The sequence below is a fragment of the Chelonia mydas genome, chromosome 13, assembly GCF_015237465.2.
Source record: "Chelonia mydas isolate rCheMyd1 chromosome 13, rCheMyd1.pri.v2, whole genome shotgun sequence".
Lineage (NCBI taxonomy): Eukaryota > Metazoa > Chordata > Testudines > Cheloniidae > Chelonia > Chelonia mydas.
In genome coordinates this window covers 16,281,717-16,306,342 of record NC_051253.2, presented here as the reverse complement: position 1 = coordinate 16,306,342, position 24,626 = coordinate 16,281,717, and the positions used below count along the sequence as shown (strand labels likewise).

The 24,626-nt window shown below is 47.4% G+C and overlaps 1 protein-coding gene across 1 annotated transcript; it reads left to right on the top strand.

Annotated features, from left to right (window-relative positions):
• The first annotated feature begins 19,037 nt into the window (after positions 1–19,037).
• CEBPB (CCAAT enhancer binding protein beta) lies at positions 19,038–23,574 on the top strand. The gene has a single exon (XM_037915557.2). The coding sequence runs from the start codon at positions 19,291–19,293 to the stop codon at positions 20,260–20,262; it is 972 nt and encodes a 323-aa protein (XP_037771485.1). The 5' UTR covers positions 19,038–19,290; the 3' UTR covers positions 20,263–23,574.
• The last annotated feature ends 1,052 nt before the right edge of the window (positions 23,575–24,626 follow it).

Genomic DNA, 24,626 nt, shown 5'->3' with positions numbered 1-24,626 from the left:
CAGAGAGGTGGGAGCAGCGGGCGGCTACGCCCCGGCACCGCTCGTCCAATCACCTCCGCTCCCGCACCGCCTTTCGGCCAATGGAAACCAGCGGTTGCTATGCCTCAGCCAATGGCAAGACAGCAGAGGCCTTCGCATCTGGAGCGCATCTTCTGCTCGCTGCATTAACTGGGGGGGGATATCACATCTGGAGAAGCGCCATTGCCCGGATGCCGTAATGGGGGGGGAGGGGGCGGTTCACATCTGCAGCAGCCCCTCTGCCAGCTGTACTATCAGGGTGAAAGGAGCACATTTGGAGAAGCTGCACCATTGCATAGCTGCATTAATGGGGAGGGTTTTCGTATATGGAGCAGCACCTCTGCCACCTATATTAATGGGGGAGGAGCACCACAGCTGGAGCAGAACCTCTGCCAGCTGTATTAACAGGCGAGGGGCAGCACAGGGCCGTAACGGGTGAGAGGGGCAGCTGCCCATGGTGCAGAGTGGTATGGGGTGCAAAAATGGGGCAGCACAGGATAGGGCCCAGTGGCGTCAGCCCCCCCTTCCCCCCCCCCCCCGCAGGACTGGGCCCAGCAGCATAAGCCAGAGTCCATGGAATGGGCATAGTTTGGGGCAGGGGTGGCATTGCCTCACCCCTCACTCCCCATAAAGAGGCCAGTGGAGGGGGTGGTATAGAGTTGCTTTTTCTCCTGCCAATACTTTTGCAGTTGGACACTGTCTCCTGGTGCCAATTGTCTTCCCCTTCTCTGTTTGCTGGGTACCCTATATGGCAGGGCTGGCCAAACTTACTGACCCTACTAAGCCGCATATGACAATCTTTAGAAGTTTGAGACCCAGGGTGCACCTGACAGGACTTGGGCCTTCAGCCCCGCTCTTGTTGAAGCCCTGAGCCTGCACAGATGCACCCCGCAGGGCTGAATCCCCGAGACTCCCCCTCCCTGCTGAGCAGAAGCCCTTACTGCACCACCCTGCTGCAAAGCAGAGGTCCTGAGCTCCCCTGCCCCAGTCTGGTAGGTGGGGAGGACAGGCAGGGCTCTGCAAGCCACACTTTAATGGTAAAGGAGCCACATGTGGCTCGCAAGCCACAGTTTGGCCACCCCTGCTATATGGCAAGCATCCTGTTTTCTATACAAGGGTGAGTGCCCATTGGGAGGGCAGGGCCAGGGCCATGGGGGAAGGGGGATGAGATGGGGGAAAGAGGAAGTGGGGCAGGAAGGGGGATGGGATAGGGTAATGAGGAAGGGGGATGGGGCAGGAGACCATGGCAAAGGGGGATGGGATGGGGAAGAGAAGGGGATGGGGAATGGGAGGGGCCACATGCAGTGTCCCCTCTGCAGCAGCAGCTGGGGCTCCCCTGTTAAGCCGGCCCATCCTTCCCAGCACTGGCAGCCCACCTCCAGTCGGTATCCCTGCTGCAGTTACACCCTCAGGTGCCATCCAAATATCCTCTCCAGCACTCCCCAAATCACAGGTGCCAACTTCCCTTGGCGCTGGTGGGTGCTCATGCCCGCCCCCTGCCCCGCCCCAACTCTGCCCCCTCCCTGTCCCTATTGGACCCCTCCCCAAATCCCCACCCAGGCCCCGCCTCTTCCCAAGCATGCTGCATTCCTCCTCCTCCCCCTCCCTCCTAGCGCTTGCGCCTCAAAACAGCTGTTTTATGGCGCAAGTGCTGGGAGGGAGTGGGGAGAAGCAGGACGCAGCAGCGCGCTCAGGGGAGGAGGCGGAGCAGAGGCGGAGGTGAGCTGGGGTGTGGGAGCGGGTTGGGGAGCTGCCGGTGGGTGCAGAGCACCCACCAATTTTTCCCCGTGGGTGCTCCAGGCCCGGAGCACCCATGGAGTCGGCACCTATGCCCCAAATAACCCCCCCAGTACACAGACACCCCTCTGAAACCCCTCAAGTGCCTCTCTGGCTCCTCCTCCCCATCTCCCCGGCAGTATCCTCTATTTGGGAACTTGAAATATGGCAACCCTAGGAGTTGCTCTGTTCTCACAGCTTTGGTTTCCGGAGCTGACGGGAGCAAGTCTACCCTGCCAGCAGCCAACTGCCTCCAGTGCCTGGGCTGGGCACTGGGCTCACATGGCCAAGCTCAGAGTTCGGGTTGTGTGACCAAGAGCCCGGAAGCCATGGAGCTGGGGCAGGGCAGCCAAGAGGAGCAAGGGGCGGTTCTGCTCTGCACACAGGGGGTGTGGGGAGAGCTACACAGCTGCAATGGTGGGTCTCCAGGCTGTGACCAGATGGCCGGGGAGCTGAGAGGCACGTGCCCAAGGGGGATGAGTACTGCAGGGCACACCTCGGGAAGTATCTTATGGCAGCCAGGCTCCATGGGCAGGGGCTGGATCTAGGGAATGTCGCTGGCCAGTGTAGTGTATTAAACTGCTCCGCATAGGAATGTGCTACTGGTAGCAGTTACTGATACACAATGGATTGTAAGAAACTGCTATTGTAGTAGACGGCTACCTGATGTAGCAAATGCCTACGGGTAGCAGTTTCTTGCACTGTAGTGTATGTGAAATTGCTACGTGTAGAAATCTGCTATCTGTAGCAGTTATTTAAATGTGTAGACTGTAAGAAACAGCTTTTGTAAAAAGATGCTACTTCCCTCATAGGTCATGTTGTCTAGGCCTCAATTTTTTTTCTTCTCTGGACTCTCTCCAATTTGTCCACATCTTTCCTGAAATGTGGTGCCCAGCACTGGACATAATACTCCTGTTGAGGCCTAATCAGTGAAGAGTAGAGCGGACATCCCAGAGTGATCTGATTTTTTGCAGCAGCATTACATTGTTCACTCATATTCAGCTTGTGGTCCACTAGGACCCCGAGATCCCTTTCCACGGTACTCGTATTCAGCTTGTGGTCCACTATGACCCCCAGATCCCTTTCCGCAGTACTCCTTCCTAGGAAGTCATTTCCCATTTTGTATGCGTGCAGCTTGTTATCATTCTCAAACTTTATAATTGTACTCTCTATGCCATTATCTCAATCATTAATTAAGATTTTGAATAGAAACGTATCCAGAACTGATCCCTGGAGAACCCCACTCGTTATGCCCTTCCAGCCTGACTCAGCCCTTTCAGCCTGTGAATCACTGATAACTACTCTCGGAACTGTTTTCCAACTAGTTTTGCACCCATCTTATTTTAGCTCCATCTAGGTTGCATTTCCATAGTTTGTTTATGAGAAGGTCATGGGAGACAGTATCAAAAGCCTTACTAAAGGCAAGAAAGATCATGTCAACCACTTCCCCCCCCCTCCACAAGGCTTGTTACACTGTTAAAGAAAGCTATCAGTTTGGTTTTACATGTGAGGCTGCTTGAATTAGCTACATCAGATATCCTTTTTTAGCAAAGTAGGACCTGTCACTGCTGCAGGTAGCCCGGTCCTACAGATAGCATTTTCACACACACACACACAGAGTACAAAGTGCAATCTGCAGGAATGTGCGACCTGTAACACTGCAATCTGATGAAGCTAATTATTTCTGCAGATAGCAGTTTCTCACACTGGAGGTATGTGAGACTGCTATCTGTAGCAATTAGCTACATCAGATGTCCTTTTTTAGCAAAGTAGGACCTGTCGCTGCTGCATATGTTTCTGGATGGTACAAGGCCCTGGAATCTAATTGAATTGTAGAATATCAGGGTTGGAAGGGACCTCAGGAGGTCATCTAGTCCAACCCCTGCTCAAAGTAGGACCAATCCCCAACTAAATCATCCCAGCCAGGGCTTTGTCAAGCCTGACCTTAAAAACCACTAAGGAAGGAGATTCCACCACCTCCCTAGGTAACCCATTCCAGTGCTTCACCACCCTCCTAGGGAAAAAGATTTTCCTATTATCCAACCTAAACCTTCCGCACTGCAACTTGAGACCATTACTCCTTGTTCTGTCATCTGCTACCACTGAGAACAGTCTAGATCCATCCTCTTTGAAACCCCTTTTCAGGTAGTTGAAAGCAGCTATCAAATCCCCCCTCATTCTTCTCTTCTGCAGACTAAACAATCCCAGTTCCCTCAGCCTCTCCTCATAAGTCATGAGCTCCAGCCCCCTAATCATTTTTGTTGCCCTCCGCTGGACTCTTTCCAATTTTTCCACATTCTTGTTGTAGTGTGGGGCCTAAAACTGGACACAGTACTCCAGATGAGGCCTCACCAATGTCAAATAGTGGGGAATGATCACGTCCCTCGGTCTGCTGGCAATGCCCTGACTTATACAGCCCAAATGCCGTTAGCCTTCTTGGCAACAAGGGCACACTGTTGACTCATATCAGCTTCTCATCCACTGTAACCCCTAGGTCTTTTTCTGCAGAACTGCTGCCTAGCCATTTGGTCCCTAGTCTGTAGCAGTGCATGGGATTCTTTCATCCTAAGTGCAGGACTCTGCACTTGTCTTTGTTGAACCTCATCAGATTTCTTTTGGCCCAATCCTCTAATTTGTCTAGGTCCCTCTGTATCCTATCCCTACCCTCCAGCATATCTACCTCTCCTCCCAGTTTAGTGTCATCTGCAAACTTGCTGAGGGTGCAGTTCATGCCATCCTCCAGATCATTAATGAAGATATTGAACAAAACCGTCTGCAAGACCGACCCTTGGGGCACTCCACTTGATACCGGCTGCCAACTAGACATGGAGCCATTCATCACTACCCGTTGAGCCCGACGATCTAGCCAGCTTTCTATCCACCTTACAGTCCATTCATCCAGCCCATACGTCTTTAACTTGCTGGCAAGAATAATGTGGGAGACCGTATCAAAAGTTCTGCTAAAGTCAAGGAATAACATGTCCACTGCTTTCCCTTCATCCACAGAGCCAGTTATCTTGTCATAGAAAGCAATTAGGATAGTCAGGCATGACTTGCCCTTGGTGAATCCATGCTGACTGTTCCTGATCACTTTCCTCTCCTCTAAGTGCTTCAGATTTGATTCCTTGAAGACCCGCTCCATGATTTTTCCAGGGACTGAGGTGAAGCTCACTGGCATGTAGTTCCCTGGATTCTCCTTCTTCCCTTTTTTAAGGATGGGCACTACATTAGCCTTTTTCCAGTCATTCGGGACCTCCCCCGATTACCATGAGTTTTCAAAGATAATGGCCAATGGCTCTGCAATCACATCCGCCAACTCCTTTAGCTCCCTCGGACACAGCGCATCCAGCCCCAGGGACTTGTGCTTGTCCAGCTTTTCTAAATAGTCCCAAATCACTTCTTTCTCCACAGAGGGCTGGTCACCTCCTCCCCATACTGTGCTTCCCAGTGCAGCAGTCTGGGAGCTGACCTTGTTTGTGAAGACAGAGGCAAAAAAAGCATTGAGTACATTAGCTTTTTCCACATCCTCTGTCACTAGGTCGCCTCCCTCATTCAGTAAGGGGCCCACACTTTCCTTGACTTTCTTCTTGTTGCTAACATACCTAATGTATACACATTAACCCTCACGGGGCACATCACTATACAAAAAAAGTTGTGTCTGTGCCTGTAGTGAGGCGGCTTCCCCACTCTGATAAGCAGGGGGTTAAAAGTAGCCAAGCTAGGCTGGCTGGGGGAAGCAGCCACAGCTGTGGCCAGCTCAATTAGGGCCCAACTGGCCCTGATAAGAGGGCTGTGGGCCAGAAGCTGGAGAAGTCTCACTCTAGCCCTGGAGTGGGAAGGGGAGCACAGTACCTGAAGTGGAGCAATGCTAGGGAAGCACAAGGGGAGCTGGAGAGCTCCAGCCTGGTAAACCCCCAGGCTGCAGGCCTTGATGAAGGCCTATGAAAAAGTACTGGGGCTGCAGAGGGCAGCCCGGGGATAGGCAAAGGCAGCAGGTCCTAACCCCTTGCCAATGATGAGTGGCCATGACAGACTGCAGTCTGCCCCAGTGAGTGGGGGCTAGATGATGACTGGCAGTAGCCACTGAGGCAAGGTGGGTTTAGAAGGTTGGGTAGACATAGTAACCATAGTGACTCTATGCTGACATATCTTGGATTAGCCAAGATAATCAGGGATGCAGGCCCATGCTCTGCATGTCCCTAAATAATCCTTTGAGTGCCAGATGCTGGGAGTGGACAATGGGATGGTTCACTGAGTCATTGCCTGGTCTCATCATTCCCTTAGAAGCACCTGGCCACTGTCACAAGACACTGTCACAAGACAGGATACTACATTAGGCGGACTATTGGTCTGACCCACGATGGCAGTTCTAATTTTCTGCAAAAATTAGAACAGACTTTTTTCCAGGGAGAAAGACATTATAGGAGATAGTATACTGCCTTTATTGAATATTTGAGAATCAAGTTGTACACAATGGCATGTGGAAAAACACGAAGGGCTAGACTGAGAAGCAAAATAACAGTTGCAAAAATGCAACCCCCATTGGTGGATTGACTCAAAACAAAGTTTTGACACTAGGCCAGAAATTCAGTCAGCTCTAAAATGAGAAGAAAAAATTAAATTTAAAAATTCAGGGAATCCCAGTAGCACATAAGACAACTTGGGAAACTGCTAGGAGACTCTGTGCATTCAGATACAGTGATAAGGGATTCTTTGTTTCTGAGGGGATATATGTAAAATGTGTCACTGAATTAAGTCTCAGGGATTATCTACACTGGCAAGTTAAAGCGCTCTAACTTGCTGGCTCAGGGGTATGAAAAATCACACACACACCCCCACGAGCGCAGCAAGGTTGAGTGCTTTAAAGCGCTAGTGTGGACAGGCTCAGCTCCCAGTGCTCAGAGCTAATTCCCTGGTCGAGGTGGATTACCAGGAGGACTGGCACCTGCAGCAGCGCTTTTAACTTTGTAGTGTAGACATAGCCTCAGTAGGTTAGATCAGACCCAGACCAAGAGGAGTTGCATTGACTAGGCATTGGGATGCCTGTGCCTTTAAGAACCCAGCCCTGGGAAGCCGATGCTGAGAGGTGCTGTCTGTGAGAGGGGAAATAAAAAAAGCCCCTTTGCCCCCCACCATTTTTGCAAACACTGGTGTCTCAGTCCCACTGAGGTAACTGTTAACCACTGTGCCCCTGCCTGTGCCGGGTTTTGCCCTCTGCCAGCGCCTGACTCCTGGGCTTAACTCTGCCTCCTCCCCCCCTCATTCCTGATTTTGCCCTTTAGCCCCTCTCCTAATCCTGCCTCCAGCTGCTTGACCCCCCTGACCAGTAAATTTCCACCCCCTGCTCAGACCCTGGCCACCCACCCTGCTCCGATTCGCCCCCTTTGCCACTTCTTAACCTCTGTCAAAAGCAGTCCACAGAATCCTACGGCTAATAAGGGCAGGGTGAAGGGCAGTGGCTTCAGCAGATGAACTGAGCATGCTCAAAAAGAACAGGAGCACTTGTGGCACCTTAGAGACCATTAAATTGGTTAGTCTCTAAGGTGCCACAAGTCCTCCTGTTCTTTTTGCAGGTACAGACTAACACGGCTGCACCTCTGAAACCTGAGCATGCTCAGTACACCGCAAGTAGCCCATTACTACCGAGAGCACTTTACTACACTACAAGCGCCCGGCTGTGCAAAGGCAGCCGGCTTGGGGAGCAGGGCAGGGAGGGCTGCCAGGCAGCCAGCCAGCGCCCTGGCTCCCACAGCACGGAGAACCACAGGGCCCGGAAGCTCCCACTAGCTTCTGATCTGCCGGCTCCTGGCAGGTGGTGAGCCCCACAGTTTGAAAACCTCTGATAAATAGGCAGAAATCTGGGGGTGGGCACGTGTCCCCACTATGCATCACCTCTAAGGGGCGCAGATACAACTGCTTGCCCCGGGTGCTAAAATGCTTAGGTACGGCTCTGGGGCCAGATCTTCTAAGGGGGAACAACCTCACAGCCAAAGACAAAAATCACCTCTTACGCTCAAAACCAGAGCTTCGTGCACAGCTGTACCACCCTCATTATTACCAGTGACAATATCCACTGCAGCTCCATCTTGTGGCACACTTGGTCTATGACAGTCCAAAGATTGATTCACACATACTTGGTGGTTACCTAGCACATGAATATGAGTTCTCAAGGACTGATCTGATGCGCTGTAAAGCTCATTCTAAACAGGAAAAGTGTTGTATGTGTTAGAAATAAATTCAGATTCTCAAGTGTGTTTTGTTCAGGTTGCATCTTATACAGATTCTCACCCAGGTTGTGGTGGCTGTTCAATCCTGCAACACAGTGAATCAGCGGAAGCTAAGGACCCTCAGCTTTCCCCATGGATACTTAGCACCTTGCACGATTGGGCCCCACAACAAGACTTACTTCAGTTTTTCATTGCTGGATCCCAGTGTTGAGAATTACATTATTTTAAGTTGAAGGCACCTTTAACTTCTTAATAATACAAGGCCCCCTCCCTAAAAGACTTTTTTTTTGTTTTTGCATGTTTCATAATGATATCTGATGAATTATACTTAGGGACAGAGTTCTGACTTGGTTTTTGTTTGGGACTGATCCCAGAGGTTCCCACTAGAGCCAAGGGGTGAGTTGCTATTAACTTAAATGACAGCAGGATTAGGCCCTTGTTTGGTTTATAATAGAAAAGCCTCCATTTCAGTGCTGGAGGAAGGTGGTGATTGATAGCCCGGAGACCAAAGTCCTCTATTTATCCACAAGATGAGTACAGAACAGGTGTTAACAGTGCCCACTTCCCACACACACTGCCCCAGCAATTCACCTCAAACCTGACCCAAGGAATAGCCCAGTGGTTCTCAAACTGGGGTCATGACCCCTCAGGGGGGTCACAAGGTTATAATGTGGGGGGTCACGAGCTGTCAGCCTCCACCCCATGCTCCGCTTTGCCTCCAGCATTTATAATAGGGTTAAATATTTTAAAAGTGTTTTTAATTTATAAGGGGGGTCACATTCAGAGGCTTGCTGTGTGAAAGGGGTCACCAGTACAAAAGTCTGAGAACCACTGGAATAGCCTCTAGTGGTGAAAGGGGAGTTTAGTCTCCATGGCCCATTCAATACTTGGCCCAATGGCCTCTGTGACTGGTGACAAGTACCAGTTGTAATGTTGGGTTTTGTGATGTGATTTGCACTGGGAAATGGACAAAGACCCACCAAATACAAGTAATAGATGGATTTTTAGGTAATCATTATCTCTGGTTTTGGAATTAATTAGGGCTCTTGAAGTCTCTATGTTTACTATATCAAACCTTGTGACAAATGGGGAATTTTGGTAATAGTTTTATGATTCCTATACATGCCTCGATTTCCCTCTGTGTATTGCATTGCTATGCACAGAGTGTAAAGGGTTAAAAAGCTGCTCTTGGGGCAGATCAGTTGACATGAGGTGTTTGTGTCACATACCTGTCTGTTGTGGTATGAACAAGTTGTTAAAGGTCTGGCTGAAATCAACCCAGGTGAATGAAGGTTCCAGAACCGACTGAACAATTGACACTTATCCGTAAGAAATTCTGGCAGACAGAACATGTGAACTCAACATGGAGGAGAACAATGGACCAAGAGGTAACAGGAGGCTAGGATAAGAGCTGGCCCTTGGGCAGACATGTGGGCTCACCTAGGACTGGGAGACAAAGGGACAGAGACCGAGAGAGGAAACCAAGATGTTTTCTTGATAGCAGCATGGCTCAAGGAAGTTCTGGCTTGTCCAATATGCACTGTGTTTTAACCTTTGCCTCTCAATGGAAGGACTTTCTGATGCTGCATTCCAGTGGACTAATTAAACCTACTGTGTTTTGAAACAGCTGCCAAGTGTCACTGCAAAAACTCACTGAGGTGCACTGGTCCCTGCAAAGTGTAAAAGTCTCTGACCAGGTGTCCTCTTCAGTTGGACTTGCCAGGCAGAGCTCATGGTGTGGGAAACAGGAGTGCTAGAGCCCAGAGACCCAGTTTCAGAGGCGTTGTAGGACCTGAGGCAGAAGCCTGACTCTTTTGGCCAGGGGACACTTTGACAGGAAGTACACAGACTTCAGCCACAATTGCAAGGGCCTCAGATGAAGTCCGGCAAGCAACGTCATGCATGTGCCTGCTGACAAGTGGCTCAGCAGCCCCAGACATGTGCACTCCATCACTGTCAGGGTCGAAGTTTGGTGCTGGGTCATATATAGTCCCCACACCTTCCAAAGTAAACCACATGTCTTATAAACAGTACTCTGTCAACCTCACATGGGGCCTTTGAGCTGACTCCCAGATTCATAGTTCTTATCCCTGGTATCAGGGAATTTCAATAGGCTGTACCCCTTGTTAGGGAGTTTCCATTCCACCTTCCTTGGTGGGTCAGCACTTCAGAGTCACTTGCCTGCTAGATGGCGTACTGAATAAAGCTGGCTTGTCTGCTGTCTGGACCCTGGAGTTCATTGCCTCAGGGTCTGAGGAGCCCTTCAAAGATTACTCCAGGAGATAAAGCTTCAGCTGCATATCCCACAACATACACCTTCTTGTGGAAAATGAAAGTACACAGAGCGTCTGCTCAGTACGTGGGACTTTCCTAAACAGAAGAGGTTCCTGCTGTGTCCATCTTTCAATGCAACCAGCTCATCACGGGATGGGCAGAGCTTGAAGCTTGCAGGTTTCAAATCTGCCCATGTTGAGAAGCCCTGTACAGGGGGGCCTGACTATAAATAGTCCTGATGGGTTGACGATCATTCACAGTGATCATATGGCAGAGAATCAGAAAAGTTCTTGTGATTTTATGAAGGGTCTGAAGAAAATTAGCTAAACCTAAGGACTAGTAAGTAAACCAGGCAGTCACCAGGTTCCACCTTGCTGCCACCGGCAGTAAGAGGGACCTGAGGGAATGTTGCCGCCACTCTGCCATTTATGCCCTTGAGGAGGCAAAGAGTGCAGGTGTGGCCCCAACGGACACTGGTCTTCCAAGGAATCCAATTTTGCGTGCCTGAGGTGCATGCAAACCTGCAGCGGGATCCACACTGATACATACATGAAGAAGAACTCTTAGAATTTCGGGCACAAATACTCACGATGACAAGTTTGAAATCCATTTCCCCAAAATATTCTATAATGGTCAGTCACTTCAAATTCACTCTTTCCACAAACATTCCCACCATTAAGCTGATTTGCTCGAGCAGTCCTGTAAAACAAACACCAACAGGGAGTCAAATGGAGAAAATATTTGTTATGGAAACGCCTCTGAGATATTCTCCTAGCTTTGATTATATATATCTTCCTGTAATCATTGTCTCACCCTAGCTGCTAAGCTTGCAATAGCCTCCCACTACCCAGGCCCCAAATGCCCTCCCACTCTGCCTTCACATCCCTCCTTAAAACTCGCTTCTTTTGTGAAGCCCTCCCATGTAGATTCCCCCCTACGGATACAGGCCTGATGCTCCATTGCCTTGCACTGTGTGTCATTTACCACTGGGCAAAGTGCTTGAAACTTCTGCCATTCTGATCTGGCAGATTTAACACCCACTTTGCATTCACTTGACACAAATATATCTGATGATCCCAGGGGCAAGGCTGGCCTGATTGAATCCGAACGGATGTTCTCCAGGGCAATGATTTTGGGTGCAGTTCTGATTCTATTGACAACAATGGAAAAACAGGTTTCAATGGGGCCAGGATTTCACCCTTTGGCTTTTCATAAGTTTGCCAAGTGGCATGCTCACTTCATGAATGTGGTAGACTGTGCAGCTGGTGGACAGTGCAGTGCCTGGCATCCATCTTCCACCTTCATAATCTCAGCCTTCCATTTGGTTCAAGGTGAAGAACCAAATGCTGGTATCTGTAGTCTATGTAGGACACACAACCATTTTAAAGAGGAGGCATGGCCCTTGGGCTCCTGACAAGCTGCTATTATTTGGACAAAATTCTGGTACCCTAGCTCAAAACATGAATGTTGCTCTGAAGAGTAATGGCACACAGGCTAAAATACAGATAAATACAGATAAAATAAAAGCTCCTTCAACTCATGCCCATGGAGTTTCTTCTTTTGAATAGATTCAAAATGTCCCGTTTTAATAAAGCAACCCACACAGCATGTGATATTCGGATTTAATTTGCCTTAAGGGGTATGTCAGGCGAAGTAGCTGTTGGGTTTATTTACCATCCACAAGATTTCTAGGAAAATTAGCTATATAAAGTCAATGAGTTAAAGTGTGTACTGCACTTTGAAGTACTAAATAAGGACTGCATTTTCAGAAAATCCCGCCATCCTTTTTGAAGGCACATTTTGTGTCTACAGAATGTACATCCGTGATTCATTTTGCTAGCACCAATATTCACACACATATTTCATGAGTCCAAATGGAGACAGGGCCTTAGCCCTTTTGAAAAATTTAGTCATAAATGTTCTTTCTGCAGCTAGTCATTAGGTGGCAGTATGAGCTCAGCCACTGCACTTTAAAAGCACACGCAGCAGTGAAAAAAACCAACTCCCTGAACCCTGAAATTCACTAAGGGCTTGTTTACTCAGGGACAGTGAGGAATGTTAAGGTGAATCAACTAAAGGTGTGGAGTCAATGCAATGACTTTGTTTGTGCTTAATGTGATTCTGCTCCAAGAAGATTTTTCAGCTTCCACCCAATCACAGCACGCATATTAACTGGAAACCAACCTCTTCTGGGTAAAAAAAAAAAACCCTCATTATATGTATACAACGGTATAAAAGGCATACATTTCAGTAAAAAGGACATATCTTGAGTGACGTCAGGAATTATGAATAGAAGTCTGTGTCTGATGTAAGTAAGAATGGTCATACTCCCTAAACACCTATATATAAGGCTCTGCCAAGGATGCTAGACCTGTGGGGAACAAAATCAGTCTTGGAGTAAGTAAGAGGCAACTTCTCTGGGCTTCAATTGAAGATGCACCCACTTTCACGAGGGAATGAATTTCAGCAGCAAATTGTAATTTTTTAGCCCAAAACTTACTTTTTCTCTCAGTTGTCAAAGTCCATATAATTCTTTATATGTATTTCAGATCTATATATGGCTCTTTAAAAATGACAGCTCCATTCTGTCAGTCCTGATCAGTACCAAACCAGTTTGCACATAAAGTGAAGAGTAAAAAATTCAGTTAAAAAAAAAACCAGATTTCAGCTTCTAGCCTCTGTGTGTGTGAATTATTTATTATAAACAATGCCAACACAACTGGATTTTAAACATGTTGTAGAATGCCTTGACAGCATCCTTTTAAAGTACTTTATCTAGCCCTCTGTAGCAGTCTATTATCATCAACCGTGAAAGCACCGACAATGTGCTCAGCTCTGCGTAAGGCACAACACTGAGAATGTCCCTACCCCAAAGAGATTACAAAGGATCTAAAAAGGACTATCTGATCTATCTAGCTTTATAAACCACCCAATCATCATGGTATCGTATCATTCAGTAGGATGGCACCAGCTATATATGGTCACTTTTCTCTTCCTTATGCGCCTGTGCTGAGAGGTGAGTACTGGAAGTGTAAGAGAATTTCATCAGACTTCAGTCAGAATGAGGTTCATTGCTGGCTTTTCATGGTTATTGTGATGTGAAGGTGAACATGATGGCAGGCATAGTTGTTCGCTGGTCAAGACGTGCAAGTGCTAGAACTTAGAGGCCACTTTCTCTGGCTCATTCCACTCATTTGTACCATCTCTGTGGGCCTCTCAGTCTGTGTGGCACAAAGAGAGCAGAGAGAGCCCCCAACTCCCTAGCTGGGGATATCCCAAGCATGGGGGAGGCTCCAGAGGGTGTAGAACCAGTATAGGCAGCTCTTACACTTCCCTCCTCAAAGCCCAGTGCAGGGGGTGTATTGGGGATGGGGAAGGTCATGTCCAGGAAAGGGTCGGCTGGAGCACAATATGCTCTGGCTAGCTCCAGTTGGTGTATAGTCCATAAGCAACAGTTGCCAGCTGACACCAGTTAGAACAGTCTGAAGGCTGCTCTAACCTGCTGGGACAGAGAATCAAATAGTCATAACTAGCTCCCTGACAGCCCACCCTCTCTGCTGCATTCAGCAGAAGCCAACAGCTGTTGAGAACCTGGCCCTCGATTTTCAGGTGAAAAAAAATGAATTGCAAAGGCCAGAGGATAGCACACCAGCTTCACCCACAGCTTAGCTATTTGTTTGTAATTGGAAAACTGGGTAAAATCTCCAACTATTAATGTTCTGTGACTTTCCAGCCAAGGAATGGATTCCCCTCCCTTTTCCTCTCCCTCTGCCACGCTCTATATAATTTTTCATGCTTTGTGTTATTACTTCCAGCATCAATAGTGATGTACTATCTACCTGGATCAGGAACTTCAAGGCCTTTGCGTGGCTTTCCTGCTATAGGAATTTCCCAAATAAATCACTGCCAGAGTCCACTGATACCAGGAAGTGATATTTATAGTGGTTTCCCATTGATATCAGCTTCCCATTTCATCTGATTGGATCATTTCAGAACTGGCATAAAACAGAGAGGAGTGTCAATATCACACTGTCTTCATTTTCCAGGATCTATGAGAAATTCGCCAGTTTAGGAGACCAAAGGAAAGATGACAATTGCCTGAGCCGGAGTGACATCAGATGGGTATAACTGTCAAGATCATAACCTCTAAAATAATATTGAGCTGGGACTTCTCGAGGATTGTCTTTGGCAAGCAATTAAATCTCTTTCAGTAATAAAACATAAACAATCAGGTCAAATCCTGCAGTCCTCATTGAAGAAAAATTGCCATTGGGCTACATCCTGAGAGGTGCTGAGCACCTGACACTCCCATAGACATCAACAGAAGCTTTGCCTGTGATATAGCAGGAGTGAAGACTGAATGATTTGACCCATCGTTGGTAGCTGGCCCCTTCCATCTGTGCCTTTGTGCTCTCTCTTTTTTGATTCCACAGAGGCCAGAGAGCAGCTGATTTGACCCTGGAGTTTCACTGGAAATTTTTCAGAGCCATCTGGTAAAAGAAGGTATTTTGGTCATGTTGTCCCACAGGCTATAGAGTCCAGGTATCATTTCTTCAGTACACTGTAGGGCAAAGAGCAACATGCAGACAGATAACGCTGTGATTGAGCAATCTAACACTGCAGAGGCTGGGTGTGCCAGGTCAGAGGTTAGCAGAAAATAAGCGGGGGAGGGGGGGGCTAAAGAATACTTAAGCGTCACCAGTTCACAAGGGAGAGAAGGGGTTGGCAACCAATCACTGATCCATGCTCTATAATGAGAGAGTTGAATGAGGCCAACTTCAGTGTGCAGTCAGACTGTGAAACTCACTGCTGCAGGAGACTACAAAGATAAATATTGTAGCTGGGTTTTGAAAGGGGAAGGGAATGTTATGCCCAATAATAATAATAATTTAATTTATGACCAATAATAATAATTTGTAGATTTGTATATGAAGATTAGGATAAGGATCGAGGGAGGGTAAGTGGGAATGGGATCCAACCCCCTCAGCTTCAGGTATTGACCAGCCCCTGAAGCAGGAAGTTAGACACATGCTATGTTTGTAATGTGGCAGGTTATAAGTGCAAAACATTCCACTGTAGGTGTGTGATTTAAAGCAATGTTAGTGGAGAGGTATGTGTACATAACTAAGGACCCGTGTGCATGTGGAGGGAGCAAGGGCTAGAGTCGGGGACAAAACAGAGTGAACATGGTGCACTGTATCCAAATACGATAAAGATACACTTACATTTTAGTTCAGTGTGTAGCAGCCTTTGTTACAATGATCCTCCAGCTAGCCTTACCAGAAAAGCTTACCTACCTACCTACCTCCCATCCACCAGGTTTTTTCAGAAGCACCTTTGCACTTTCTCCCATGCTGCACAATATGCATAGAAAAAACTCACCTATAGAATCCATACAGCCATCACCTTCTCTTCCTTCAAATGCCCCCTTAACTCACCTCTGTCATGCTGCCTACAAAACCCACCCCGCTGATAATGTTTAGGCAGGTGGCAAGTTAATGTTACTGCTACTGATCGGCTTATTACATCTCCAAATTGTGGTAAGAATTTATTCCTGCCCCTCCTTCTCCTCTCTCTCCTCCTGTTTGTTTGAAATTATGTCTTGTCTTTGATATTGCAACTTTTTGCGACTGAACCCGTCTCTGACTATATGTCTGTACAGTGCCAAGCACAATGGAGTCCTGACCTCGCTGAGATCTCTCGTGATTAACTGCAATACAAATAATTAAACAACATGCTAACAATTTGCAGTGGGAAGTATTTGCAGTTTTTATCCAAATGCAGCCTGACTAGAGAGCAGTTAATAGTATAATTTCAGGAGGCAGATCTTCTTATGAACACTTCACTCTTTGATCTGTTGGCATTATACCAATGTCCTCTGCCCAAAGCTGACACCAACTCTTTCTGGACTGTAGAAAGAGGTGGGTGCAGAATTGGAGATCCTGGAACCACTGAAAAAGAGGACAGAGCAAGTCTCCAAGTGGGAGAGCTTCTGCAATGCTTTGCCATAGGTCTGAGCCTGGGAAAAGAGCATATTGGGAAACAGGTTGCTACTGTGATGCTACAGGGGAGTTGTGAATCGGGGAGCAAAATCCAAGACATGATGGGAAAGCTGCAAGATTGATCTCTGTAAAACAGATCTGACTAGGCTGTTCTCTTTGCCTTTTTCCTTTTACATTAATTTTGGTTCACTCTTTCACTGTTTGCATCTTTCTTCTTGTTCAAGCAAAGCAGTAAGAATTTGTGTTTTATTGCATTAGAAATAGAGCCGGTTGGAAATTGGGAAATTTTTCCATGGAAAAATTCATTATTTTTTTTTTGAGAAAATGAAATGCTTTGAACAAAAACAAAACAGAACAAAATTCAGGCCGCCCTCAACAACAAAAATATTCTAGAAAAGCAGACACTTTCTGCAAAAAATGTCATGTTGTCAATAACTCAATTGTCAAAATGTTTTGACAGAAAATTTTGGATCAGCCTTAATAAAAAGTGCTGCTACTCTCAATTTCTTCTTGGAGAAAGAACCAGAGCTCCGCTCCATTTAATAGGAATGTCTATATCTCAATACCTACATAGAGCAGCTTTCCAGAACAAAAATTCTTTAGGAGGATGAAGACACAGAATGGGAGTGTAAATAGCCGTAAGAGCAAGCCCTGGCTCACTGCAACTTACCAATATTTGCATTCTGTAGAGATGTTTGGATCTATAGAGATGTAGGCTCAAGCCACAACATTCAGATCCAGATCTGGATCCAGAATTCTTTGTCCAAGACCAGCTCCACAATTAAATGTCCCTATTAACAAATGTAATTCACCAAAGACTGCTGCATAAAGACAGAAATATTTGAAGTGTACAAATCCGTTAGTGTACATTTGCTACTGAAGTTTAAAACTTTTGAAGAAAGAAAGAAAGAAAGAAAGAAAGAAAGAAAGAAAGAAAGAAAGAAAGAAAGAAAGAAAGAAAGGATGCTTCATAGGCCGATTTTTGAATTCTTCCTCTTTTCAAAGTCTGAGGTTTGAACATTCATGAACAGTTGACTGTTTGAATCGTATAATGCAATACCTGTTCCTCTGGCTTAACGTTGCGATATTTCCCACACCGCAGGATTGCTTCACATTATTCTATGAGGCAGTGTCATTTTCTCTGCGGTGCTGGGTCTTCTTTACTGAAACGAAGGACACTCCTACTTCCTTTAATTATATGTTTTGTTTTAAATTGATGTCTTTTATTCTGAGCATGAATCACCAGCTTGTAAACAGGTAAATGTGGGAGTAAAAGGGAAAACATAAGTCTGATTCCCAAGGTGGATGTCTTTAATTAAAATGGACATAAGAATTTATTCTTACTTCCCAAATTTACCATAGCCCCTGCAAGTCAATTCTACTTAATAAATTAATAAATAATTGCATCCCATGCCTTTACATATATATATCTCACTTTTTTCTATTCATTTTAAATACAACTCCCAGAGCACAAACTCCATATCACTTGTGTACTCTGACAATTGCAACATACCATATAAGGCAAACATGCCAGGCCAAACTTTAAGGCCATCAGCCCTGCACACAGAGGTGGGGAGGGGAGTTTTGGATTTGCCTGGCACTTCTAATCACGGCCAGATACAGAGAGGGTCTTCTGAGGCAGTGCATCACCCTGGTTCGAGGCCAACACAGTATGCTCATTACAACCACTGTGACAACCTGGTTCTGAGTGCATCTGTATGGGACAATTTTGCCTGCCAGTATGATAAAATTCAAAGGACACTGGATTGGTATTAAGATCTGGCTTCTATTCCTGGCTCCAGAGCCATCTCTAGGGGTGTGTGGGCCCAGGGTAGAAGTGACGAATCCTTTACTTCTGGGACTGACCTGTCACTTACAGGACCGACTACACAAGCCAATCGCATTGCCCTGCGGGCCTATCAAAGCATGGGGCCCGGAGCAGTCGCCCCGATTCACCGTACCTATGGGACGACTCTGCCTGGCTTTACCCCTGACTTGAAGAGCTACCTTGGGCAAATCACTTAACCTCTGTGCCTTAATATGTACAATGAGAATACTGACACTCACCCACCTTTGCACAACACTTTGAGATCGACAGATGAAATCTACCGACATCACAGGCCTCAGAGGCAATGGATCCAGCCCATATTGGCCTCTATTAGCCACATCTGGCCACTTGCTGTCCCCACAGCTGGACACTGCTAAAGCCGGAGTGGTTTGGGTTGGGGAGGGAGAAGAAAAGGGCTGGAATCTGGGGAAGAAGGACAGGGGTGGATCTGATGGCTGCTTTTTCCTCCTCTATGAGGACAGATTGGATCAGGCAGGGGAGAGACTCAAGGGTTTAAGCCCATACTGGTATATGGGCAGATGCAGTGTCCCACTGTGGGTGCATTCGTGTCCATGCCCTAGCGTCACACCAGGGTTGATTACCGCCCAGTGACATCTCCTGGAGTTTTGACAACAGCTAGAGAGAAGCCAGGAGAAGGCTGCGATCCGTTTCTCCGGCCCAAATCTTTCCCTCCCCTTAATGACGGTGTGAATAAGTCCCCTCCGCTCCGAAGCCAGCCCTGTTTTTTCTTATGAATGACTAGGTCAGAGTCACACACACCAAGTGCCCCCCGCGGAGCTAGAGGCGGTAGTTTACAATTACAACTGTACAAAGTGTGCACCAGGTGGCAGGCAGCCAGCCAGTGACGTTCCTGTTGCCATGGGATCCACCGCCCCTATAAATAACAGCAAAGGAACTTTCCTAAGTCAGAGACTTTAGGACTCGGGACCTAGAACCAGATGGTCCGGAGGAGAAGCAGCAGCCGCCGCCGCCGCCGCCGGATCTGAGCCAGCCCAGGTGGGCAGCGCAGCTGGGAAGCCGGACCCAGCACCAGAGACTGAGGCAGGAGTTGCAGGCCCCCCACGTCACCTTTGGCAGCTTGATCCTGTGGCTGGGGGGCCCCCCCTGCGGCGTCTCCTCCTCCCTGCACCCCCCCTTTGCTTTCATGCAACGCCTGGTGGCCTGGGACCCAGCATGCCTCCCCATCCAGCCGCCCGCCTTTAAATCCATGGAAGTGGCTAATTTCTATTACGAGACGGACTATTTGGCTGCTCTGAGCAAGCCGAAGCCGCGGGCGGCAGGGGGCCGCTCCATGACCGAGCTCACCGTCGGGGACCACGAGAGAGCCATCGACATCAGCTCTTACCTGGACCCCTTAGCATCCCAGCAGCCGCCGCCGCCGCCTCCTCCTGCAGCGGCGGCAGCAGCAGGGGGCAACTTTGAGCCTCCCTGCAGCAGCAGCAGCCAAGATTTCCTCTCCGACCTCTTCGCCGAGGACTATAAAGGCGGCAGCAAGAAGCCCGACTACACCTACATCAGCCTGCCCAGGCACTGCCACCCGGGCGGCGGCCAGGGCCACAAGCCGGGGGGGCTGCTGACCTGCTTCCCGCCCCAGATCGTGGAGACCAAAGTGGAGCCGGTCTTCGAGTCCCTGGACTCCTGCAAAGGGCCCCGCAAGGAAGACGGCGGCGCGGGGCCGGGGGGCATGTCCTCCCCCTACGGCAGCACCATGCGCTCCTACCTCGGTTACCAATCGGTGCCCAGCGGCAGCAGCGGCAACCTGTCCACCTCGTCCTCTTCCAGCCCCCCCGGCACCCCCAACCCGTCCGATTCCTCCAAGTCCGGCGGCGGGGGCTACGCCGGGGCCCCCGGGGGCAAGAACAAGTCCAAGAAGAGCGTGGACAAGCACAGCGACGAGTACAAGATCCGCCGGGAGAGGAACAACATCGCGGTGCGCAAGAGCCGGGACAAAGCCAAACTGCGCAACCTGGAGACGCAGCACAAAGTCTTGGAACTGACCGCCGAGAACGAGCGGCTGCAAAAGAAAGTGGAGCAGCTCTCCCGGGAGCTGAGCACCCTCCGGAACTTGTTCAAACAGCTGCCCGAGCCCCTGCTGGCCACATCTGGCCACTGCTAGCCCCAGCGTTGGACACTGCTACAGCCGCAGTGGTTGGGGTTGGGAGGGGGAGAAAGGGCTTGAATTTGGGGAAGGAGGATGGGGGGGGGGGGAGGGATCTGGTGGCTGCTTTTTCCCTCCACTATGAGGACAGATTGGATCGGGGCGGGGGAAGAAATGGGGAGAGACTCAAGCTTGGGTTTTGGTTTGTTTGTTTTTTTTTTTCGGTCGTCTTTCGTTTGCAATTTGGTGGAAGAAACTTCCGCCGCAGCCTGTTTGTCCTAGGAGGGTCCTCGGCACCTTGTGGCGGAATGACAGTTGCCGATGGTAATGTTGTTTTTTTATGTTACAATCCCACCGAGCCCCCCCTTTCCCCGAAGCGGTCTCTCTGCAGAGTTTGTTGAATGTTCGTGTTATTTAAAACAGAGCGAGAGAGGGAGAGAAAAAGCCGAGAGTGATGCAATCCTTTAAACATGGCTGGGAATGCTGTGTACACATGATGCAATCTCGTGTAACTGTCAGTCATGGATTGAGTAATCTGTTAAAGATGTTCCTGCGGTTTTTTTTATTATAAAGAATAATCTATTTCTATAAGAAAAACACATATGTATATTTTGGGATCTATAAACGTTCTTGCTACATTTGAAGCATTAATGAACAATTTTAATAAACTTTATGGCTAGGAAAAAAAGGAAATTTGTTTTATTTTAAAGGCACTTTAAAGCCAGAATGAAATCAGTTGAAATGCCAGCTAGATCTGGCTGTGTCAGGAATCAGGGCTTTCTGTTGGCCTTTTGACTTTCTCTGTGACTCAGCAAAAAAACCGGGCGAGAACCAGAGAAGAGCAGCTAGCTGTAGGAGCCTCAGCCAGTTCCCCCTTGCTGCCTCACTGAATTTCCTCTAATCCCTCGAGTTAAATACTGCTTGGGATTTTTGCAACAGTCATAACTCTCAACAGGACAAGACCCAGATGTGCCATCCAAACCATGAAAAATGTTTGACAAAGTCCCTCCAAGTGAGGGACAAGGTTAAAGTGTTGGAGAGGGTGGGGAAAAGAAAAAGTAAATGAGGAAGCTTGAAATCAGGTGGGAGTCTTTCTTTAAAGCTCAAGTTTTTGTAGCCACTCAGTTTCGTGACTCAGCATTTCTGACATCTATGGTTTACAGCAATGAATAGTGATAACATGGAATTTTTTGTGTTGGACGGCGGTTGGGCCAGCAATGAGGGACCTCTCTTTCACATAACTAGGCCCAGTGAGAAATGTGTGAACAACTCTATAATTTCCTACTGAGCCTTCTTTTAAAAACGTGTTTCTAAAAGAAGCTGCTGATACAGTTGAGTTTTTGAAAGGTGGGTGTGTGGTGATGGTGGTGGTAATGATTTAGGGTAAAAGGTCGGGTATAGGAGGATGTATGTAAGGAGCCGTAAGAACTTTGTGACAAAGATAATAGAGGCTCTGCCAGCAGCTGTACTATGTGGGATTTGTCAAGGCCTGTGAGTTGCATATGTCATGGCTCTCTATAGTTTGCTCTTGTGTATGTGCCTGTAAAATGTTACGAGAGTCTAGAGCTGATTACGTGCAGGGAGTTGGGTACATGTTCAGGTCTTATTCAGCATTTTCCAGCATACTAGGCGTGCTCTAAGCACATCCATCTTCTAAATCCAGATGTCGAAAACTACAGGAAAGAATTTCCTTAACCCCTCTATACTGTGCTTTACAGTAGGGCACAAAGGTTCTGCTTCTTTAAGGGTGTGGGTTTGAACTTGCTGCCTGTTATATATTTTACTGTAAAGGACAGTGATTGGGAGTGGATGTGGAGCAGCCTTACATTTGGTGTTTGTTGATACTGATTTTACTCACGAAATATGTCGTTTAATGAGGCAGTTGTTTTTAATTTTCAGTCACAATGATCACATCTTCCTCAGGCAGGGAAAACTCCTAGAGTCTATAGTGGAGTTGATCAAGTAACTCTCTGTTCATGAAAATCCCCCATAGCCCTCACTAGGAGCTATGCAAGAGTAAGGAGTGTGGGATTAGATTCAGTGCAGCTGTATTTCCCTTTTGCTTTGCAGTTTTTACAAAGTAATTAAGGGGCTTTTCTGAGCCCCTAGAATCAGGCTTTTTTGGGTTATCTAGTCAACCCTCCTGCACTGTGGCAGGTTAGCTTCTTGCAGACTGGATGGATGTAAGGTCTTGCCTTGAATCTACCTAGTGATGGTGATTTCCACAACCTCCCCTTACCACTGGTTCCACTGTTGAACTGTTCTTCTAGTTACAAAACTTATCCTAATATTTAGATCCTATTCTCTTCTCTGCAGTGAAGGCCCATTTATTATCAAACTTGTGATAGTTCTGAGTTACATGGGAGGACTGCTGGCTTTAGAGTTGCTGAATGAAGGGCTGGAAATATCCCCAGGAACATTTCTTATTTCATTTATAAAGGACAACATTTCCATCCAAATCTTTGTGTGGAGGGCAGATGTGAGGGGGAATGGAATTGAAAGAGAAGACATATTAAAGATCCTAATATTTGTTTAAAATAACATTATAAATCAGTGGGCCAAATTCCAGCAGTGGAGTTGCACCAGAGATGATGGATGGGCTAACCCGTTGCCTTTAAGCCTGGAATTGCTATAATTTAACTGGGACCCATACAGCTGTAATCAAGACAGATTGACAGGGGTACTGGCTGGAACAATTTTTATTGTGAGGGTGCTGAGACCCATTGAATCAAACTGTAAACACTGTATATAATGGAAACCACTTCGAGTCAGGGGGTGCGGGAGCACCCCCCTGCACCCCTATTTCCAGCACATATGCAGATTGATATAAAGACTACTTGGATTATTGCTACAGAATCTAATGCCTCCCTTAATTTGGACCATGTGTAACTCAGATGGAATGTATCAGTGCAACACTGAGCTTTGGTGAGGTAGGTATTACTACCCCTAGTTTACAGATAAAAACTGAAGCAAAATGTTGTAATTTGCCAAAGGCCTCAGAGGGCATCTGTGTCAAAGCCAGGATAAGAATTCATGAATCCCTGGTTTTGTATGTTTTAACCAGCCACCTACCTTACAGTGGAGCAGCTTTGCAATGTTTTTAGGTGTGTATGGGTCATGGAATATTAGTCTTCAGAAAAAATACCTCACAATTAAAAGATTTCCTAGTATAAAATATGCAGGGACTGTTATCTGGGGGGAAACAGAAACAAAAATGAAATAAACAAAGCAATCTGTGCAATTCATTGAAGCATGATCACAGCAGAGAAACGGGGACCGTCCCTGTCCAAATCTAGCTCATTCTCAAATATTGATCTAGAGTCCCATTAATAGAGCCCCTGGTGATTGAAAACAGAGTCTCATGCACCTCACTTGTCACTTTGCTCTGTCTCTTCTGCTTCTCTATGTTGAGGATGCTCATTGAGGAGCCAAATATATTTTGGGGTGTGATCGTGGAGTCTAAATGCAAGCAAAATTCCCATTGAAGTAAAGGATCAGGATGAGATCATGAGCACAATTTTGTCTCCTTTGAAATATGTGTGTACCATTCAGATTTCAGTCCTTTCCCCCCCAAGTTATCGTTAACACTGATTTTTGATTTCTACCAGCTCATGCTTGCTGACCCAATGGGGTTTTGCTGGGGTAGGACATAGCAGAATTTCCCCGTCTTTAGAAATAAAATATTCCTCATGAGAACATCAAATCCCTGCCATATACGTTCTGTTTCTAAAAGGCTCTACATTCCACTTCTGAATCTGCTACACCAGTGGTTCTCAACAGGGGTCCAGGGCCCCCAAGAAGGTTTCATGGTGTCTGCCAAGCAGGGCCAGCATTAGATTTGCTGGGGCCCAGGGCAGAAAGCTGAAGCCCCAACGCATGGGGCTGAAGCCTGGGGCCCTGAGCCCCGCCCAACTCAGGCTGAAGCTGAAGCCTGAGTAACTTAGGTTCGCGGGGCCCCATGTGGCATGGGGCCCATGTAGTTGCCCTGCCTGCTACCCCCTAACGCTGGCCTTGTCTTTTATATGCAGAAAAACAGCTGTTGTGGCACAGGTGGACCGTAGAGTTTTTATAGTATGTTGCGGGGGGCCTCAGAGAGACAAAGTTTGAGACCCCCCCCGTGCTACACCGTTTGGATTCAGTGGTATTTAATTCCACAACAAAAAATCCATTCCTCAAAATGTATTGTTTAAATGAACATAACTAAAAATATTAACAAGTTCTAACTTTTACGCAAGTTATCTGTCAATCTGCCTACCTTGTACTACACTTGTCACCTTGGTATCTGCGTGTCACCGATATTTTAGCAATAGTTTTCTGCATTGCTGATGTTATGTGCTGTCGCTTCACGTTCTAAAGATGCTTAACTCGCATTGCCTTCCATT

What these genes read in the sequence shown, in the direction of transcription:
- CEBPB (XM_037915557.2), top strand. Translation starts at nt 19,291, where the DNA reads ATGCAACGCCTGGTGGCCTGGGACCCAGCATGCCTCCCCATCCAGCCG.